This window comes from Alligator sinensis, unplaced genomic scaffold (assembly GCF_000455745.1).
Source record: "Alligator sinensis unplaced genomic scaffold, ASM45574v1 scaffold448_1, whole genome shotgun sequence".
Classification (NCBI taxonomy): Eukaryota; Metazoa; Chordata; order Crocodylia; family Alligatoridae; genus Alligator; species Alligator sinensis.
Window position 1 is genome coordinate 1,433,373 of NW_005841870.1, and position 20,022 is coordinate 1,453,394.

General features: G+C 38.5%; 1 protein-coding gene across 1 annotated transcript in view; it reads left to right on the forward strand.

Annotated features, from left to right (window-relative positions):
* The window catches only part of GNPAT (glyceronephosphate O-acyltransferase), a 48,595-nt gene that overhangs the window by 17,857 nt on the left and 10,716 nt on the right, over positions 1-20,022 (forward strand). Inside the window, exons 3-11 of the mRNA XM_025194869.1 lie at positions 2,019-2,195; positions 4,705-4,834; positions 7,999-8,126; positions 8,404-8,479; positions 9,098-9,249; positions 9,342-9,472; positions 12,462-12,685; positions 17,742-17,987; positions 19,226-19,305. Coding sequence (XP_025050654.1) covers positions 2,019-2,195; positions 4,705-4,834; positions 7,999-8,126; positions 8,404-8,479; positions 9,098-9,249; positions 9,342-9,472; positions 12,462-12,685; positions 17,742-17,987; positions 19,226-19,305 — 1,344 coding nt within the window. The remainder of the gene's footprint in view (positions 1-2,018; positions 2,196-4,704; positions 4,835-7,998; positions 8,127-8,403; positions 8,480-9,097; positions 9,250-9,341; positions 9,473-12,461; positions 12,686-17,741; positions 17,988-19,225; positions 19,306-20,022) is intronic.

Here is a 20,022-nt window from a genome sequence, read left to right on the forward strand (position 1 = left end):
TACAGAAATGCTTTTTCTTTGTCTCATGAAACTCCATTCAGGTTTTCCAGGGTCATTAATTGGTAAAAATGACTCTTTTCCTTCGTGTCTTTTGTTGCTCAGGATATTTTTTAGCTTGAATTGCTGAATGTTAATGTTCTGAAGAGCCTGGCCTACTAAGCCATTAAAGGAGCCGTAGCATGTTGCACTAGAAATGCCTGGGAGTTTTAGGAAAAACTTTTGTTGCGGCTGCTGTTGTCATAAGAAAACAACGCAAGCACTCAGCAAATTTATTTAGAGCAGCAGCTAATTTCAGTATCCTAGAAAAATGATTACTGGCTACCACAAGTATAGAAAATGTTTCAATCAGTACTAAGAGAACAGTAGATCTTTTTCATATTTTTTTAATTGATTAATATTAATATTTGATTTGTCAAAATACGATATGACTTAAGATGTGGCATGTTATATCATGCACTACTGTTGACATCAAGAAATGTAAATTAGTAGTATGCAATAAAACAATTAAATTTCAAAATGAAAAACTCATTTCAGAGCAAACTTTTTTAATTGTTTTTTCCCCAAGATAAAGACTTCTGTTTAACAAATGCAGGAAATTTTGCCAGTATGATTTTGTAACACTTGCATTTCGATTAAACTATTTTTCTGGTTAAAAATGATTTTCCAACCAGCACTAGGTTTAGGGTCTTGGCCAGCCACTTGGGGGTTTTTTCTTCCAATTGCCATCCAGTTTCAAACCTTCCAACTTCTCTGCACACATACATGCACACTTGATTTTATTTCTTAGTTTTATAAAATAAATGTCTAGTCACTGAAGGGGGAGGTGCGCTATATGAATTAATGTTCATAAAGGACTGACAGTGCATGAATCCTTTCTGCAGATTAAGGAGGAAAAGGCCCCTGCCTTTAATTAACATTTATAAAAAAATTTACATGTTCTGTTTGGTAGATATTGGTCAGGCTTAAAATAGTTGTTGGGTTATTTTGTATGCTTAAAATAATTAGCCTTTGCAAGGCATGAAAATATTCAAGATGAGAAATGAATTTTTTATTGGAGGAAGTTGAAAGGATCAGTTTGACAATAAAATAGCAATCGTTTACAATGGAAGACTGGGAGGAGGGGAATTTCTCAACTGTGTGCTAGAACTGGTAGTATATCTAATAAGGTACATTGTATACAGTTCTATAATCTGCAGCCTATAGTTTCATCACGGTTACTCTCACTCCCGCCTTCTCTTCCATTCTTTTGTAGAGATGTGGCATACATTTTCCATTTAGTTGTAGTTGAACCATAAAGGTGATCTTTTTTTGGTGAAATGTTTTTGAATTCATAATATTTAATAAGAGAGACCTGTTATTGAATTACCTAGTAAGAAGCTTCAAAAAAAGTATGTAACAACAGGAACTTCACATCAATATGCAGCATTTGTAGAGAGAGTACTTTGTATGCGTTTCAGCTTGCCGTTGCTAAAGGGATTCAGCACAAAGAAGTGCAAGAGTAATAATGTTGATATTCCTTAAGCAAGTCTTAAAAACTTACCCCAAAAGCATTTCAGAGACTTAACTTGCAAATGTCTCTAAAACACTAGCTTTATTTTATTAGTTTTATCAGTGACAGAAGATCCACATCATAAATTCATCAGAAAAATAATTTAAGGAATCATCTTCTTAAATGTAAATTTCCTTTTTTTAAAAGAAAAAGAATGAGTACAATAAAGCATAAATACAAAAATCTAGTGATTTATTGCAAACAAAAATACATGTTTAATGAAACTTTGTAATTCATGCAGCTGTAAATCTATGTTGCAGAAGAGTTCAGATTTTGATTTTCTTGCGCTGTTGAAATTGAACAGATCTAGTAACGTTAGGTCCATCACTAACATAGATCCTCGTTCTCTAAAACTAACATTTGAACCATTTAGAATGTATTGGATTGACTTTACTACCTTTTTCTTAGTTCTAATATTATAGTCATAGTTTAGGGGAAATTTAATGTTTTTTCTCCCGTTTTCATTTAGTTATCAAAGGAGATGGGTGAGTCCCCTGATATTATACAAGAAGAAGCCATTGAAATCCTGGATGAGATGGGTCACAATATACAGACCAGAGCTATTAGATTTTTTGCTCTTACTTTGAGCAAAGTGTTTAAAACCCTTTTCCGCAAGATTTGTGTGAATGGAGAAGGAATTCAGAAAGTGAGTATTGATATATAAAGGCTTATATAAGTGTTATACTAATCACCACAACAAACTCTCAATTTTCACTTCAGGCCAAAGACTGAAAAGATTAAAGATTTTAATGGCAAGACCTTAGTTTGTGAATGCAGTCTTTTTCAAGAATTAAAAAGGAGGAAGATGCAAATCAGATTTTAAGTAATGCAGAGCCACCTTTTAATTGATTTCTCAGTACAAACAGAGAAGGTTTATATAATTAATGTATTGTACAAAGGAGGCAGGCTTGGGGCAGAAATAAATGCTGAAACAGAGAAAGCAATAGCTACTAAAGATGACCATTAAATCATTTTTAAGCTATAGCATGCACAGTTAAACTATAATATAGCATATACTATATAGTTGTATATGTACATGTATATAATACTTCTGTATATGTTATACAAAGACAAAAGCTGTGCTTGTGTCTTTAATTTTGTTGTATTATGTATAAAAAAGGGTCTGAAGGGGATTTTTGCCTTTATTGTTTATTTTCGGAATTATTAGAAATACCAGTTCAGGTCTTTACTGGTTTTTTTTCTCATGACTTATCAGTAGATTCAGAAAGCATATGCAAAAATTCTTACAAATTTAATGAAATGTGAGTATGAAATGGGAGTCATTCATTTTTTATTTAAAACGTTTTTCCAGCATACGAATTAGTCACTGAAATTAAATAGCCATTAAAAAACATAGACTGACTATACGTTTTTTGTGTTCATTTGCAAAGTCGTCATTTAACATTTCACTAGTTGCTGGTCAGTATAGAGTTCTACAGAGCAAACAGGTCTGAATTCCTTATTTTCAGAAATTAGCAGAACTTACTCCCTGATGGTGAATATAGAACAGGGAGGGGGAACGTTTAATGAAGAGAACTTTTCTATTTTTTTTTTCCTTTTTTTAATCTTTTACGGACATTACCCATTTTGTCTTTAAGTCGCTTGTAATATGTAGCAATAATAAAGTAGTTTATAAAATAGTTCGAAAAAAGTGGAAAAAGGTAATCACTAACTACTAGGCTTTGGGAATAATGGAAATAATGGGAACTGTTTGGAATATATATCACAGTTGTGGGACAACTGATAGGATGAGTAGCTAGCTCATCAATAGTTATTTAGAGAAATTCACTGTAACTTATTTCACTTATATCTAATACAGTAATTGCCCATCATTATATTAAAATGGTTTAAAGAGATGTTTTGAGAGGAATACAAGAAAGAATGTTATATGAATGTCCCTCAAAATGCCAAAACATTTGGCCACTGAGGAAACTTCCCACAGTTGTCCTCCACTCATGCCTACCATGCTATGATCCCACTGACCAGGATGAACACCATAGGATCTAGAACATTACAATTATAATGCGATCTTAAAACTGTAGCCACTCAAATCAACAAAGTCAGACTCAGACCTCAGTCCATCCTGCTACAGTACCAACCCCAGGAAAAGGACAACAGAATCTGGTTGTTACCTACAGCTTGCAGTTTGAACACCTAAGGCACATTATTAATTACCTTTAATCCCTCCTGGAAAAGGATGACCGTCTCAAGGTGGCTACCATGGGGACAAACCTACCCTGGCTTACAAACAGCTCCCCAACCGGCATCTCAAACGGCATCTCTCAGACACCAGACTAACAAACTCCCATCTTCACAGAGGTCCTTACAGTCGACTCAAATGGCTGCTGTGTCCCCACATCAATACAGAACATATCATCATTGCACCCAGTAACAAGAAGTACAACATTCGAGGTTAATTTACCTGCAATTCCACCAGCATCATATACGCTATCACCTGCTTATAATGCCCTTCTGCCGTCTACATCAGACAAAGGGCAATTTCTTTGTGTAAGAATGAATGAACACTGATCTGACATTAGCTGCAGTAAAACGCAAACCCTGTGGCAGAACATTTCCACCTCCCTGCACACTCCATCACTGACTACAGAATTGCTGTTCTCAGGCAATCAGTTTGAATGGGGATTCTTATGTCATTACCTTGATTAGTTTTTGTGACCCCCCCCCCTTTGTTCCTGTGGGTTTATTGCTCATTTGCTGTTCTCTTCTATCATTGCCCCACTTCCATCCTCCCTTGTCTTTTGTATTCTAATTTCTCTCTCCTTATACTCTGCTTTCTGCACATCCTTTCACAGCATCTGATGAAGTGAACATGGGTTCATGAAAGCTTGCACTCCATATAGATATCTTAGTTAGTCTACCATCAATGGGGAATTCTGCTTTGAGAAACTCTAGATTGGTAATATTTCTGAGTGACTTGGGGTCCAGACCTAGTGTCTTACAGTTTAACTATGGTTCCACATGATCTGTGATTAAAGCCTAGCTAACTCTGATACTTTGACTTGCCATTCTCAAAACATACTAACTTGATTAAGGTAAAAAAATCTCAAGTTCCACTCTACTTTGAGATTTTGTTAAAATTTACAATAGTGGAATTTATTAGAGGTTCCATAAACACTCTTCATGTTTATTCTTAGTTACAACAAGCCATTCAGGAACATCCAGTTGTCCTGCTACCTAGTCACAGAAGCTACATGGATTTTCTGATGCTATCGTATTTGTTATACACCTATGACTTGGCTTTGCCTGTCATTGCTGCAGGAATAGGCAAGTATTTTCTTTTAAATAACCCATTTTCAAGAGGCAGAGATATTATAAATGGGTACCTCTTACAACTACTGTTGTTATGTTTGGAACAATTTTTGTTATAACCCTCTTGTAATGTTCTTCAAAACTCCATTAGAGCTGAGGTATCTACTCAAAGATGAATTTTCATAGCATTTTGAACAAACCTGATCCACCTTTGTGCTCAGTAGGATAGAAAACACATACTTATTACTCAAAGAAAAAGTCACCATGCTGTTTTTCTTGCACACAGATGAATGGCAGGGCTTTGAGACTTGATATGTAACTACTCCTTATTGAATAGTACATACTAGACCAAGTTTGAAAAAATATTGTTGAAATTGGTCATGATTGAGGTTTGGCTGCTTTGTTTTTAAGTGCACTTTGTTTTTAAGTGCAGACTTTTAAGTCTGACCCTTGCAGGGCCTGCTAGTATCCCATGAAAAGTAGGGATGCACCTATACTGATGGCCAATTATTAACCAGCCTTATCGCCTGATACCAATCCAATAGCCGATTTACATGAAAGCAGCCTGGCAGCTTGGAGAATAGTGTCTGGCCAGTAAGTTTGTGGGGTGGAAGGGGTTGTGGGGAGGGAATGGGTATGGGGGGACAGGCACTGCCCAGACAGGGCAGTGAATGTGACTCTGGGGCCAGAAGTGGGATGGACCTGGGCAGCTCATTGGGGGCGGGGGGAAGGGGAGCAGCTTCCTGCCACTGTGCACCCTTGGGGGAGGCATGATGGGCATAACCCTTCCCTCCCAGATTTATGCATGGAGTGAGGGCAGGCTGTCTGCTTCAGGGCTGGGGTGGTTACGGAGTGGGCTACAGCCAACCTAAAATTCCTCATAGCCACTCCTCCCAGTGCCACCACTGCTTGCCCTGTCCCTGCCTACCTGGAACCCAGTCCTGACCCAGCACCCCTGGCTGGGAAGAGGCCGGTGCAGCCCCTGAGCCTGCAGCAGGCAGCCCGCCCTCACCCCATGTACAAATCCAGAGGGGGACATGCCCCCCATGCCTCCCCCAGGGGTGTGTGCAACGACGGAGAGCTGCACTTTCTCTTCCCCACCCTCCACCCCCGACGAGCTGCCCACGGAGCTGTCCCACTCCTGGCCTGGGGTCGCATTCACTGCTCTGGCTGGGCAGCACCTGCTCCTGCCCTTGCCCCACTCCCTCCCTCACTGTGGGGGTTGTCCTCCTCCCCCCACCCCCCAAACTTACTGGCCGGACACTGCTCTCCAAGCTGCTGGTCTGTATTCCTGTCTGTATGCATGCTGCAGCTGCGTGCATGCACATAGCATTTATCGGTGACATTGTTGGCCAAAAAAAGCTGATGGCCAGTTAATGTTAATTTTTCTGTTATCAGTGCCATTCTGATATGCGACTGATATATTGGTGCACCTCTAATGCAAAGTGTTAAGTGCTCAGATCCTGTGGAAATCATTGATTGAACCTTGTTCTGTGTGGTGCTAAGTAAAGATCTGTTTGGAAAAATCAGTTTCATGTCTGTGAAGTTCTGAGGGTTTTGTAAATTTTTTATCCCTAACCAGAAGGAAAAGGCAGAGCTGGAAGTTTTGGGAGTCAGGATTCCCACAGCTTCTAAACAGTCAGCTTGAGAGTTCCCAATAAATTTCTGTCAAAAGATGCATCAATATTAGTCCATTTCCACAGAAAGTTTTACTTTGCACAGCAGCATTTTATTACAAGTACTAAACTTAATGTGCTGTAATTACAGAGCATGAATCCATGTGTAGATGTGCCCACTGCTCCTTAAACACACCAAGGGTTTGAGTTTGGGGATGTTGACTGAAGGGTTTTTTATTATTTTTAAAATGTTAAAAATATTTTGTCAGACAAGGTTCTTTGGGTCATTCTGATATCTTTTATTAGCCCAACTTAAATAGTTGGAAAAAAAATTCTTAGCAAGCTTTTGGGTTTAAAAACCTCCATCAGGCTGAGGGAGCATCTATAATTGGTGTGTGCTCTTCTTGGATGGAATGAATATTAGCATTAATGAATATTCATTTCATCCAGGAAGAGCGCACACCAACTGCAGATGCTTTCTCAGCCTGGCAAAGGGATTGTAAACCCCAAAGATTTCCTAAGAAATGTTTTTCCAACTATTTAAGTTGGGCTATTAAAAGATATCGGAGTACCCAAAGAACCTTGCCTGCCTATGTCCTTAAACCAACACGGCTACAACCTACACCCTAAAAATATATTGCGTATATATTCTCAGTGTTTATACAGTTAGGAGAAAAATTAAGATTGCAGCTTCAACATAAAATACCATAAACATGCCATACAACCATATTTCTCTCTAGTGAAATAAGTGACTTCATATATTTGTTTAATTATAAAGTTTATTGTATAATATGTTATAGAATCATAATAAAATGCCAGCCAAGTATTATTGTTGGACCTGTGACTTTTTGTTTATCTTGACTGACATTTACTGCACAATTGTAAATGTTTGCCAAAGCATTGTGAGTGGGGAACTTTATTAAAGGCTTCTGCATTAAATACCTCCCCATACTATCTATTGCTATAGCATAAATTTCTAAAAAAAATGCCAAATTCCAGAAAGAAAAGGTGGCTCTGATTCCTTAAGACTTGGAAAAACAAAATCAGCCATCTGTTGATAGCTCCTGGCCTGCCTTTTAAAGGTGATGGAGCAGACTGTAGACTTATGTAAATGGGCACACTTTCATTGACTTTAATAGAGCTAGAATAGTTTCTGTTAGTTAAGGATCTTCTGAACTACATTGAAATTATTGTTGTTCCCTCTCAGGATTATTGAAACAATGAAATTTGAGCTAGTAATAGCAAGGGCCAGATTTCTAAATCTGATCGTCTAAATGTGCAAAATGGCATAGTAACAACTGTAAATGTTCATTTGCCTGTAGAGATTCACAATTCAAAAATTGCCCTGCAGCTTGAGGAATTTTTAAGTGCATTTCTGTGCAGAGTGGTGTTCTGAAGGCTAATCTAGGATATTTTCAACAATAAGATATCTCCAAAGGGTTAGTCCTTTGAGGTCAGCACTTTAAGGAAGTATATTAGATTTGTCAGTCAGCAGTAAACAATGAATTTGTGGGGTTTTATTTTTATTATGTTTGTACATACTTCTTTATTTTATATTTTTAGATTTCCTAGGAATGAGACTGGTTGGTGAGCTGCTACGAAAGTCAGGTGCCTTCTTCATGCGACGTACATTTGGTGGAGACAAGCTCTATTGGGCAGTTTTTGCTGAATATGTAAAAACAATGATCAGGGTAAATATATTACTGAACAAGTAAAAATAACTTAAATATACATTTTAATAAATATTTGACTTTATTGTGTAATGTATGTTAATGTAGATAAAATGTTTGGTTAATTTAGCCAGTGTGGAGGTGTTGATTGATTCTGTAGGTGGTAGAGTTGCCTGAAGTTACACTCTCACGACTCTCCTTTAATAGACTTATGTTAACAAAGTTATCAGTAGGAAGAGAAGATAAAATATTATTTTATTAGTTTTTTGCCTGATTTATTTTTCTTTCTGTTTCGAAGAGTGGCTATGCACCAATGGAATTTTTTCTGGAAGGGACTCGAAGCCGCACTGGCAAGACTCTTACTCCAAAGCTTGGTATGTTAGTTGAAAAAATTTAAAACTGAATTCATTGATTTTTCACGAGTGGTTTATTATGCTCCCCAGGAAGAGGAAATCAAACCAGTAGAAAGTGAGCGGAGATGTCTTTTAATGGTTCATGTAGTATTGTCTGGGTCCAGCACCAGACTACCACAGCCCTCTTCTGTGGTTGGGGTTTTGTAATTAATCATATAAATAATAGCTCTGTTTCTGGATCTCCTGCTGATCCCTGGGTGACAAATCAGTCACTTAACCTCCTTTTGTTTCCCCATCTCTGAAGTGGTGTTAATGGGAGTTATCTGCCAGTACAAGAGTAACAAATGTTTGCAAAAGTAATGAGAAATGATCTGATGGAAGATGCTTTATGAATGTAATGTGCTTATTAGAATATACTACAGACATTTGACCAAGTGTAATGCTTTTTATTTGCATTTTGTTTTAAAGTGCAAAATCCATATTTGCTCATGCTTGCTTCTAGACACTCAGAGCAGTTCCCATCTTGTGACACAGCTTTTGTCTGGTGTGCAACCAGATGTTGCCTTTATCATTGAATTACAAATGAATTTCTGAGGGGCTTCTCCTAAGAGAACCAGACTTATTTTATTTTGTTTATAGGTCTTCTCAGTATCGTGATGGAGCCATTTTTTAAACGAGAGGTTTTTGACACGTATCTTGTCCCAATCAGCATCAGCTATGATAGAATATTAGAAGAATCCCTCTATGCACGTGAACTTCTAGGAGTCCCTAAGCCAAAAGAATCTACATCTGTATGTAAACATACTGAATAATATAACATAGTTGCCTGTGGTCTACCTCTGCAATAACAACCTTTATATTTTTCCCCCTCTTCACATTTTAGGGGTTATTGAAAGCCAGAAAAATACTCAGTGATGATTTTGGAAGTGTACATATATACATTGGGCAGCCTTTATCACTGAGAGCCCTGGCATCTGGGAGAATTGATCGACGGCCGTATAACTTGATTCCAAGGTACCAGGACCTCTGAACTTCTAATAATATATGTACAAAACTACCACTTGTTTTCTTTTTCTTCTGGAAAAAAGCTGAGCTTGGGAAATAGCCTTTTCCTTTTTATTGACATGCTGTCAGGAGTACAAGCTTTTCCCCCATCCTCCCTTCCACTTGATCTGATTGTTGATGCTGTCAGGCCTCCTTTGCTCAGCTGTGGGGTGGTGACTAGAAAAAAGGTATTTCTGAAATGACTCATTATTTTCTGCTTTGTATTGTGTGAAGAGTGCTTCATAATCCCAATTTTCATCAAGTATTAATATTCATTAAACATTTTTGTGGTTACCCTCTGCACTGATATAATGGGCTAGTGGACACATGATCCAGGATTTTACTTTCTTGCTTCATTTTTAATTATTAGAGAGGATCAACATATATAATGCTTGTGATTTTTTATATAAGAAATTCATAATCCATAATCATGTCTATTAGGCAAAATCCAGTGAATAGGTAGTTTTTTTGTGCTTGACTGACCAACAGATGTCTCTGTGTCTAAACAGATATTGGCCTTGAAGTAGGATCAGCTGTGCTGGGACATGTCCCATCACAGCTGATCCGCTTCATTGGGTGACAGATGTTGCCCATTATCCCACAGGGTTGGGCCCCAGCTGTTCCTGGGGCCTGATCCTGTAGGACTGTTGCAGTTGAGGAAACCCAGGATTCTCCTATTTGCAGAGGCATGCCCTGAATTAGGGCACAGCAGTGTAGTATACTTATGCAAAGAATCCACTGCTGGAGGATTCCTAGAGTACATCTCTGCAAATGAGGGACTTGGCAGGCACTCCCAGGGATTCAGGGGCCCAGTCCTACAGAAATAGGAATTTCTGGGGTGTGCAGGATAGTGCCTTGAACCTTGGGAGCACCTGCCTGGGGTGACTGGAGACAGCAGGTAACTTCAGGCTGCCTGTGCTCTCCTGTCATAAAGCAAACAGATGTCTGCCACAAAAAAGCACAAATGTTACGCTATCTACTGTCATGGCCATAATTTTAGGTACTTGTGTGACTATGGGGCACAGATGTCCGTTTGCTTGGCCTTTTGCTGCTGTAAAAATTTTAATGATCACGCAAAAGTGACATCTGTTTTCCAGCCTGTAAGAGCAGTGGGTGGGGGGGAGAAAGTGAGTTCCAGAGCCTTTGGCTCCTATTTTAGATGTTCAGATCTTAGGACTGATAATAAGAGAGTCCATTTGACTTCCTCTGAGTCAAAACATCACTAAAAAACCTGGTCTTTCAGGTCACCATGACCCATGCTGTGAAGTGGCCCTTTATAGGCCTCAATCAGTATTAATATTTTGACCTCTTCCAAGAAGTAAACAGGAAGCCAGTGCAGACTGAAATGAAGTAAGTTTCTTATGGTTAATATTGCCAAACGGATGGGCTGGCATTTTGTACCACCTCTGTCTTCCGAGGGTAGCACTGCCATACGTATGCTCCACAGGGTGCTAAAGATACGGATAATTGCTGCAAGATCTGCTGTGGGGAACGATGGTTACAAGTGTATTTCTGAGGCAGTTTTAAGTTGCTTTGTCTGCCTACTTCTCTTAGTAATTCCCAAGGGTAATCGGAGAGTTGAAAGCATCCCAGATCACAAACTTCTTGAGCAAAGGACTGCTGAATCCCTTGCAGTATTGAGGAAGGCAGGTTCTCCCTGGTTTATGAGCCCAGCATGTTCGTTACCTTTACCATAATCCTGTCTGGAGTATGCTTCATTTAGCTCGTTTTCATTCAGGTCTTTCAGCCACACTGAGATGACTGAGAGAGATTTTTTTCCTGTATTATGGAGGGCAAAGATAACATGTCATATGGTCTTGGAAACATACTCTATTTTATTTATAACACCTGTCTTGATTCCTAAGCATTTAGAATACGTGAAAAAGCTGAGAGGAGTATGATGTAACTAAAGAGAGTGTTCAGACAACAAAAATCTTCTGAAAAGAGCAAGGACATAACACCTATTTACTATCATATATCAAAACCACATGTATAATAGCTTTGCAGCTGTAGCTGTGTAATTCTCTTCCTCAAAGGGGTTTCACATGCCTGTTTATATTGCACACGTTCACAAAAAATGGCCATTTCCCCAGAGAGATACAGAGTTTGGAACAGGGAACATCCTCAGCGTTGTTTTACCCCTGGAGGAGTGAGATTTCTTCATTATACAAAAACAAACATGCATCGATTAGGTGTTTGCACTTTGTGTAGTACTTTTAGAATACTTTCAGCCAAATGGAAAGTTTTTAAAATGATTTTCTAATTGGTTAGGCATACCTTAGCATTCCTATAGAAGCCAGTGGTAGTTCTGTTGAGTAAGCCTGAGGGCCTTTCCCTATAGTTTAAGCATCATGTGCTACATACCATATTTACCTGTATCTATGACAACCCTGAATGTAAGACAGTTGCCTCAATAATTAGATTCTATACATGGAAGTGTGATAAATTTGTTATAATTTTCCACGCAAAGACTTGAATTATTGGAGGATTGTCTTAATTATGTTCCTCCTCTGCTCATTACAATAGGAAAGGGAGTAGTAGGGGCCCTTCACAGGCAGTGGGGGAGGCAGTTGAGGAGGCAGGTGGTGGTGTAGGCAGTAAAGGGGCAGACTTGCCCCTTGGCCACCCCTCCATATTGTGCCTGCCCCCCTCAGCTGCCTTGTGCCTCCACCCCCTTCACTCCATCTTGTCTCCCCAGCCACTTCGTATTCAGTTCCATGACCAGGGTTTGTTTTTCCATGTTAAATGGTGAAAAAAAGCCTTGTCTTGAAATTAAATAAATATGGTAATAAGTATATATAATTGCCCTTAGTGTGTTAGGGGTATGAAGGGAAGATGAGTGTCTCTGTGTCAGAGCGTACAGCTGGGTACAAGATGGTAGCGTTAGGCTGTCACTTGCATCCTAGGATGCAGAGGTCCTTGATTGTAATGTAGTTATTAACAAAACTTTTTCTTTCAGATATCTTCCCCAAAGGCCATCTGAGGATATCCAAGATTTTGTCAACAATGTAGCCTACAAAATTGAGCTCCTGCAAATAGAAAACATGGTTCTGAGCCCCTGGGTGTTAATTGCCACTATCCTACTACAGAATTTGCCAGCCATAGACTTTGATCTTCTGGTGGAAAAGACGCTTTGGCTTAAAGGCTTAACACAGACTTTTGGAGGATTCCTTGAGTGGCCTGGTATGCAGAGAAAGTTTAATTTCTTTTGCTGAGGGAAGCAAGAGTCAGCTTTATTTATGTTTAAGCAGTGTCTAAATAGGAGTTGTGCAGAATAATGTATTTATTGATTGTGAATCATGGACGAGTTTTAGTATTCACTGACAGCAGTATGCGAGGGGTTTGGGTTTTGACCCTAGGGGTCTTCAGTGGAAAATCCAGTCATGGTGACAGAATACACATGCTATTGTCATTGCTTGAAGTGCAAAAGTGCAAAGGAAGAGAAAATGCAGTATGTGTATATTCATACTAATAAGATAAATAATAGTATCTTGAGCCATATCCTACTCTTTAAATACCAGTCACAGAACATTACCTCATGTACAACAGTAGCTCACCATAGTATCATGAACACTTACTCAGAGTAGATTGTGCTGTAGCTTTAGTTTTCTTTTGTACCATTTTCTGGAGTATTTTTGCCTTTCTACCTGCCTTGAGGGTTTGTTTTCCTGCCCAACTTTACAAACTAAGCACTGTTTATATTTTAACTCTCTTTGAAGTGAATTGTAATATGAGGAACCACTGACACCTTTTGCAAGAGATAAGAGTAACACAGCCTGTGTTTACATTTTCCTGTCGTGTGAAATCATGATACACGATGAAGTTGTTTTTTTTTTTTTTAAAGACACTGGATACTTTAAATTATAGTCTGAACAGGCCTTGACTAGTCTGCTTATTTGTATGCAACTAAAAGGAAGCATTTTTATATACTGCAAGAAAAAAATGCGGGGGAGGTACCACAGTGTAAGAGAACTGCAAATCATGGAAAAATACTCATCTCTCTTCTCTTCAGATACTGAAGGCCCAGTAAAAATAATTACCTGTGAGAAATATGACCAAAACTAGGTTCTTGTTGCTAGATAAAGAATATTTCAAATGTGGGATGTTTTGCAGTATTTTTTTTTTTAAGGAGCCATGAATGAGCTTTTGCTATCATAGAGTTATAGTACAGTCTGGGAATGGAAGATGGGTATTTCTATATGTGAACTCTCCAGGTATTTTTGCTGCCATTAAAATGTTGCAGAAGTTCTACAAGTGAGACACAAGCCTCTTCACTTCTCAGGGTGAGACAAATATACATTTATAAGCCATAACAATTTCTCATCAATACTTCTTACCTCCATTCTTAGATCTGTAGTTTATCAGAAATAAATTAGCCTGAATTACTATCACATTTCAAGCCATAAATTCACATAATTTCCTGATCTTTCAGCAGTTTGTCCATAAAACTGATTAATTGCTTCTCTGTGTTCTTGACGTTATTCCATCATATACCTGTACATTTTAAGGCTTTTAATCTTTGCCTGCAGTCTTGGCTATTTTACAGAAGTTTTTGGCTATTCAGATTTGGACTGAAACTCTGTGATCTGGTTGCTTGAGGATTCCAGACTTTATTTTCACTTTTACTCATGGTCCTCTGAAGGTTGTCTAGATGCTTGTTTAGCACAAGTGCTGAACATCAATAGCATTTTTGACCACTTGGCAGGGGGGCATTGTAGTGCTAAAAAATTACGTGTGGTAGTCCTTCCTAGACTTCACTTGTATGCAGAAGTGTCTTTGAACCTTCATGTTCTGTAAAACTAAAAAGCATAAATATATTACTTATTGTTTAAAATAAGAAATGCTAAACTGTGAAAATGGAAGACATGGAATTGATCATAGAATCGGTCAGATTTCACTGTCTTGGCTAGCCACAGAGTGAGTACATCTACACAGGATTCTTTCTCTCAAAATAATTGATTCCAGTTAATGTGAAGTAGTTAACACCTTTATAAATGGTTGTTCAGATACTACAAAGTTTTTGGTCTATGTAAATCACGTTGTCCCTTCTGAGCGTCCTCCACCAAGCTCCTGGTTGTTTCTCCCATGATTATACTGGGTGTTTGTAACGTGTGGGACATTATTTCTTTTTACATTAAACTATAATTTCAACATTGGAAGGAAGAATTGCAAGACAGCCTCCTTGCCTCACCACTTCTGTCTGCTGAGCAACTTCAGTGTGCTGGCCAAGTTAGAACAAGATAAGCTGAAGCAACTTTTTATTCTGAAGTAATTTATCTGTTATCTTGCATTGTTTCTTTTAAAATTAATGTTACTCTGTTAGTGTTTTATAGCTTTGATGTGGTCACAGTCCCTAAGGAATGTAGTTCCCTTGCTTACCAGTGTATTGTGGTTAAGCAATATTTGTCCTATAGTCAGCAAAGAGAATGCTTTAAATGTTTTCAGATTTGATTTAAAAATTGTTTAATTAATCAAATAGAGTGACATAAAGTTACATTTCTGGCTGAATGAGGCTGTACATATACACTGTGCCTTTGGTTTCATATTACAGGCTCTAGGGCGTGCTTTATATTTATCTACCATACCCTCAGCTTTGCCAGCATTCACTTAGCGTTTGAATAGCATTCTTGGCATAACATTTTTCCTACCTACTTTTCAGTTCTTTAAAAGAATGCACACTGTTTTTCTTCAGAAAGATGTAGCACCTTGATGGGCCTGAGTAGTCTGGTAACTCCATGTAAAGATGTTAGGTATTACGCTTCCATTTTGAGTCTGAATTTGAAACTGCATTTAAGGGAGCTTTGGCTTGTGGGTACTAAAGAAAATGTCAAGTCTTCCAAATCTTCAAAACTTCTTCTATTAGAAAGACTCCAAACCCAAAGGCTGGTATGCAAGTTTGCTTCAGCAGACTCATTATTTCTATACCTGGATCTGGGCAGAAGGTGCATTTACACTAGTTTTAAAAGGAGCAGGCATGATTCAAACGCCCTAAACTGGGGTAAATTTCACCCAGTCCACTGCTGTAGGTTACACGTGGACAGGGGTTTCTGTCCTGGTTTGCTAAGGGTACACAGGATGTTAACCTGTCCCTGGCTGCCTACTGAAATACAGTAATGGCTACCTGCTAAGTGCAGCTACCCCAGCATAACTGCTTGTCTCTGTTCCTGATCCCAGTGTGACCTCTGACAGTGATAGAAATTATGTAGGGGTATGTGGTTGTCTGTTCAAGGCCTAACAAGGTCAAGTCTCAAAAGCTGCTTTTAGCCACTGTAGTTGTAGGCTAATTACATACTCATTTTAGTCAGTAATTAGCAGGTCCGACCCTGGGTTGGACCTGATGATCTGTTTAGGTGCTTTCCAACCCTAAGCACTATGATGCTATGATTTGTTTGCTTAACAGGTTTTTTCAGTCGCTGTTTCAAGGAAATGTCTCTAATGTAAATAATATTCTCATAGACTGGATGATAATATGCAGGTTCTTGAAAATAGATTTTTCCCTCAAGTTGGGATAAAAGTCTAAGTGATAATTGCCTGCTAACCCGAGATGCTTGCAGTGAGTGCTTGATCTTCAGCCAGAATTATCTCCTTAAATATACAGTCACCACCACTTAAAATGCCCAGAGACAGCCATTTGTATTGGCCAAGTAACACTAGTCATTTGCTATTTCCATGGACCTCGGTTAAAAAAATCACAATAGTTTTGTCCAACCCCAGTTCTGAGACAGGACCAGGTGCACTTAGACCATTGCTTATACCTAAAGCATCCTTGACACATGCTTGTCTAACTAGTAATGAAGCAGATTCTACAGCCTACCCATATAGCCTGTTCCAGGGTTCTGTCACCCTGGTGATTTAGAAAGTTTTTCCTCATATTCAACTTTAAAGAACTTGGTAAGAAAGTGAGGTTATTTCTTCTTGCCCTTCCTCCAGTTAGCAAAGTGAACCATTGATCATGTCCTCTTTTTCGATTATACAAAAGATTATAATAGATTTCTCACTCCTGTTTATGTAGTGTTCTTTTTCCTTGATTTCTCCAGCACAGGGCATACAATAATTACCTCCTAGGTCTTACAGGAAACATGTCTGTTTAATATAGCCCGGAATGAGATTTTGCTTTCTTGCAACAGCATCATGATTCTGATATACATTTAATTTGTAATACACTGCAACTTCCAGATCCTTTTCTGTCATACTGCTATTTGGTCAGATATTCCCCCATTTTTTATCTGTGTATTCAGTCTCTCCTTCCTAGATGTGGCATTTAAGTATTTGTCTTTATGGAATTTCATCTTTTATTTTTTCCTCAGAACATCTCTCCAGTTTGTCAGGTCACTCTTGAATCATAATTTTGTCCTTTCAGGTGTTTGTAGTAACCCCAGCTTGGTGTTACTCACAAATTTTATTCCATCATCCAAATAATAGAATTGGACCTTGAATAGACCTGTGTCTTTTATGTGGGCATGCCCTTCTGGTTTGAAAGGAAACCATTGATAACTAATCTCTGAGAACAGTTTTTCAACCAGTTGTACACACAATTGATTACATCTAGGCCATGCTTCCATATTTTATCAATCTGAGACCATGAAAAGTCTTGTTAAAGTTGACATATCATATCTTCTGCTTCCTTGTTACCTATTGAACCATTTACCCTATCAAAGAGGAAATTTGACTGATTTGGCCTGATCTGTTCTTGATGCACCCATTTTGGCTGTGTTTTATTACTAATATTTTTTAGATTCTTGCAAAACAATTGTTTAATCACTTCTCCCAAGATCTTTCCTGGGAGTTAAATTTGGTAGAAAGGTGTGTGATTCTCTGGGTCCTCCTTTTTCCCTTAGTGGTATTTTAAAATATAATGAAGAAAGTTACTAAACAGACTACCAATGTAGTTCGGTCTATCTGTCTCTCTCTCCTGAGATTTCAAATGGTATCTAACCGTTTTTGGTTGCAGTGAGGGAAGGAGACCAGTTCATATTTTTATAAGGGATGGAGTCTAGCATATTGTATTTACAGAAATGCCTGAAATTACTCTTTCCAATCCATCTCTTCTCCATCTGTTTCCAACTTGCATTGTCTTGAACTGTTTTTCGAAGTGTCCCTAGAAGTACACATTTATCTAAAGTACAAATATTGCAATGTGAATGCATGTCAGACATACTTTTAAACGAGGAAGGTTACTGTTACTTTTCATTTCACATTTTCTGGACTTATACAGGTGTTTGTCTGTTTTTTTTCCTAGATCATCTTTGTGCCAACAAAGCAGTCACATCCTGCCTTGCCCTGCACTCAAACATTTTTATCCTTGTCAATGGCCATGTGGTTTTAAATGATAAAGACAGTGAAGGAGGAGCCACGGAGGAGCTTGTTTTTAAGCAAGCCCTCGCCATCCTCATGTGTGGGTCCTACAGGAACCAGTTGCTAAATCTGTTTGTGCGTCCAGCTCTGGTGTCAGTAGCATTACAAATGACACAAAGCTTCAGAAAAGGTACTCTATTATATTAGTACCTCAAACCTAATGGCCTGGTTGTCAGAGATGTTGAGAACTAAGTCTGTTAGCTAATGCCCACGGGAACTGTAGGTGCTGAACTCTGAAAATCAAACTGAGACTCTTGATGCCAGCATTTTGGATGAGGTCCATTTGGCAGCGGACTTGTGCTTTTTTGCAGCCATTTTAAGTCCCTATTCATACTAGCACAAAGCCAAACCATTTTCACAACCATGTTAAAACAGTCCTCTGGGAACCAGGCCAGATGCTTTTTGCAGTGTATGAAATCATGGGTCAAGGTAAGATGAATCCTGTGATTCCTGACACTGTTTGCGCTGATCTGCCGTTTAGTATTGGTTTGGAAGTAGATACTCTGCAAGTGTTTGCCATTCTGATGTTTGTTGCATGTTTCCTAAGAGGACCAACTTCAACCACATTCTACTATATAATAGAAGCGTGTTTGAAAGTACCCCCTTTTGTATGTTGTTTAACACAAATGTACAGTAATTTAGAAGGCAAGTTAGAGATATAAGTTGTAGACTAACTGAATCAGATGTGTAAGCTTTTGTGGACGAGAGCTCACTTCAGCATCTAATTTTTATGAGCAGCAGCTCACTTCTGCTTATGCATCTCTGATTCAGTTAGTCTATAAGGTGCATCTCTACCCTGCCTTCTGCCTGACTTCAGACTAACATTGCTAACCTCTGTCTGTAAAGAAATTTGGTAAGTGTAAGGCCTGACTGATTTTTCAAGTGTATGCTAAGACTGCATGTTTGCACTTCAGTACCTGCATCATAGAGTACCTATCCACATACAGTATGACTATTTCCAAATCCCTCCCTATCTCCTTATTGGTGTTTCTAAAGCATTTTAGATTGCATGACTTTCCTTCCATAGTACTTGCCACAGCTTTTTTTTATGTGCAAGTAATGGTGTTTGAGACAAATTTAATGAAAAGTTTGTGCGTTTATTGTTTGCACATTCAAGAAGATTGCACAGATACAAACCAGCTCTGTTCCCATTGTTAATTATTAGTTGGATGATATATATTGGCATGACTATTCCATGATGACTTGGTTTCTGTTTGTGCTTATTTTTGAGGGTGATGTTATGTCCAAAATAACATTTGCTAAAACAGTGCAATCTTATTGGAAATTTCCCCTTGTTTTTAAAGCTGCTTACTCCTTAATTTACAAATAACTTAAATAAATGGTATCTCCCAAATATCTGTTTTTCAGAGGAAGTCTATAGCTGCTTCAGCTTTTTGCGAGACCTTTTTTCTGATGAGTTCATCTTTTTCCCTGGCATTGCAGTGAAGGTAAAACCTTCCCTATTTGTTTAAATAAAATAAATGAGGGTCTGTGAAGTTTTCCTTGGCTGAAAGGTGGAGTAGCTTTAAGGTTCTCAGTAAACGATATTTTCAGAAATTGTTCTGCTTGTCAAATCTCAGGTCAGTACATGGGAGGAAGATGTCAAGGAAAATCCAAACATAGATCATTTGTTCAGTTAGGGTAACTTTGCGAGTGAGTCTCGCACTAGTTTCTTAGCACGGCGTTAAAGAATTTTGGGCCGGGTTCAGACAGGTTCCACAGGTACCTACATTTAAACACTGAACATCTAAAACTTGGGTATCTTAGCTCAGGAGGGTGATCCAGCTTGCCTGGGCTTAGATGTCTAGTTCCTTATTCGGGAAGAGAACAAGCTAGGTGGTTGTGAAGGAAATTCTTCCCCATCCCACAACGAATAGGAGATATTAATCCTTTCGCTGTAATGCAGTATGAATTCACTGCATTACACCTACATAAATGTTCCCTAGAGTTCTGACTGAATATAGTGCATTTCACTTAACGTTTCCCAGAAGCTATAGTACAGTGGTTGTACTGTGGAATAGAGTGGCAGCTGCTGTCCTGTCCAGAAATTAAACAGAATTCACTTTATCTAACTGAGGTTTGATTACTGAATGTCTTCGTTACAGTGGTGTACCAAAGTGTTTCATGCATTTTACACAAATATGGAATGTACCTCTGTATTTAAA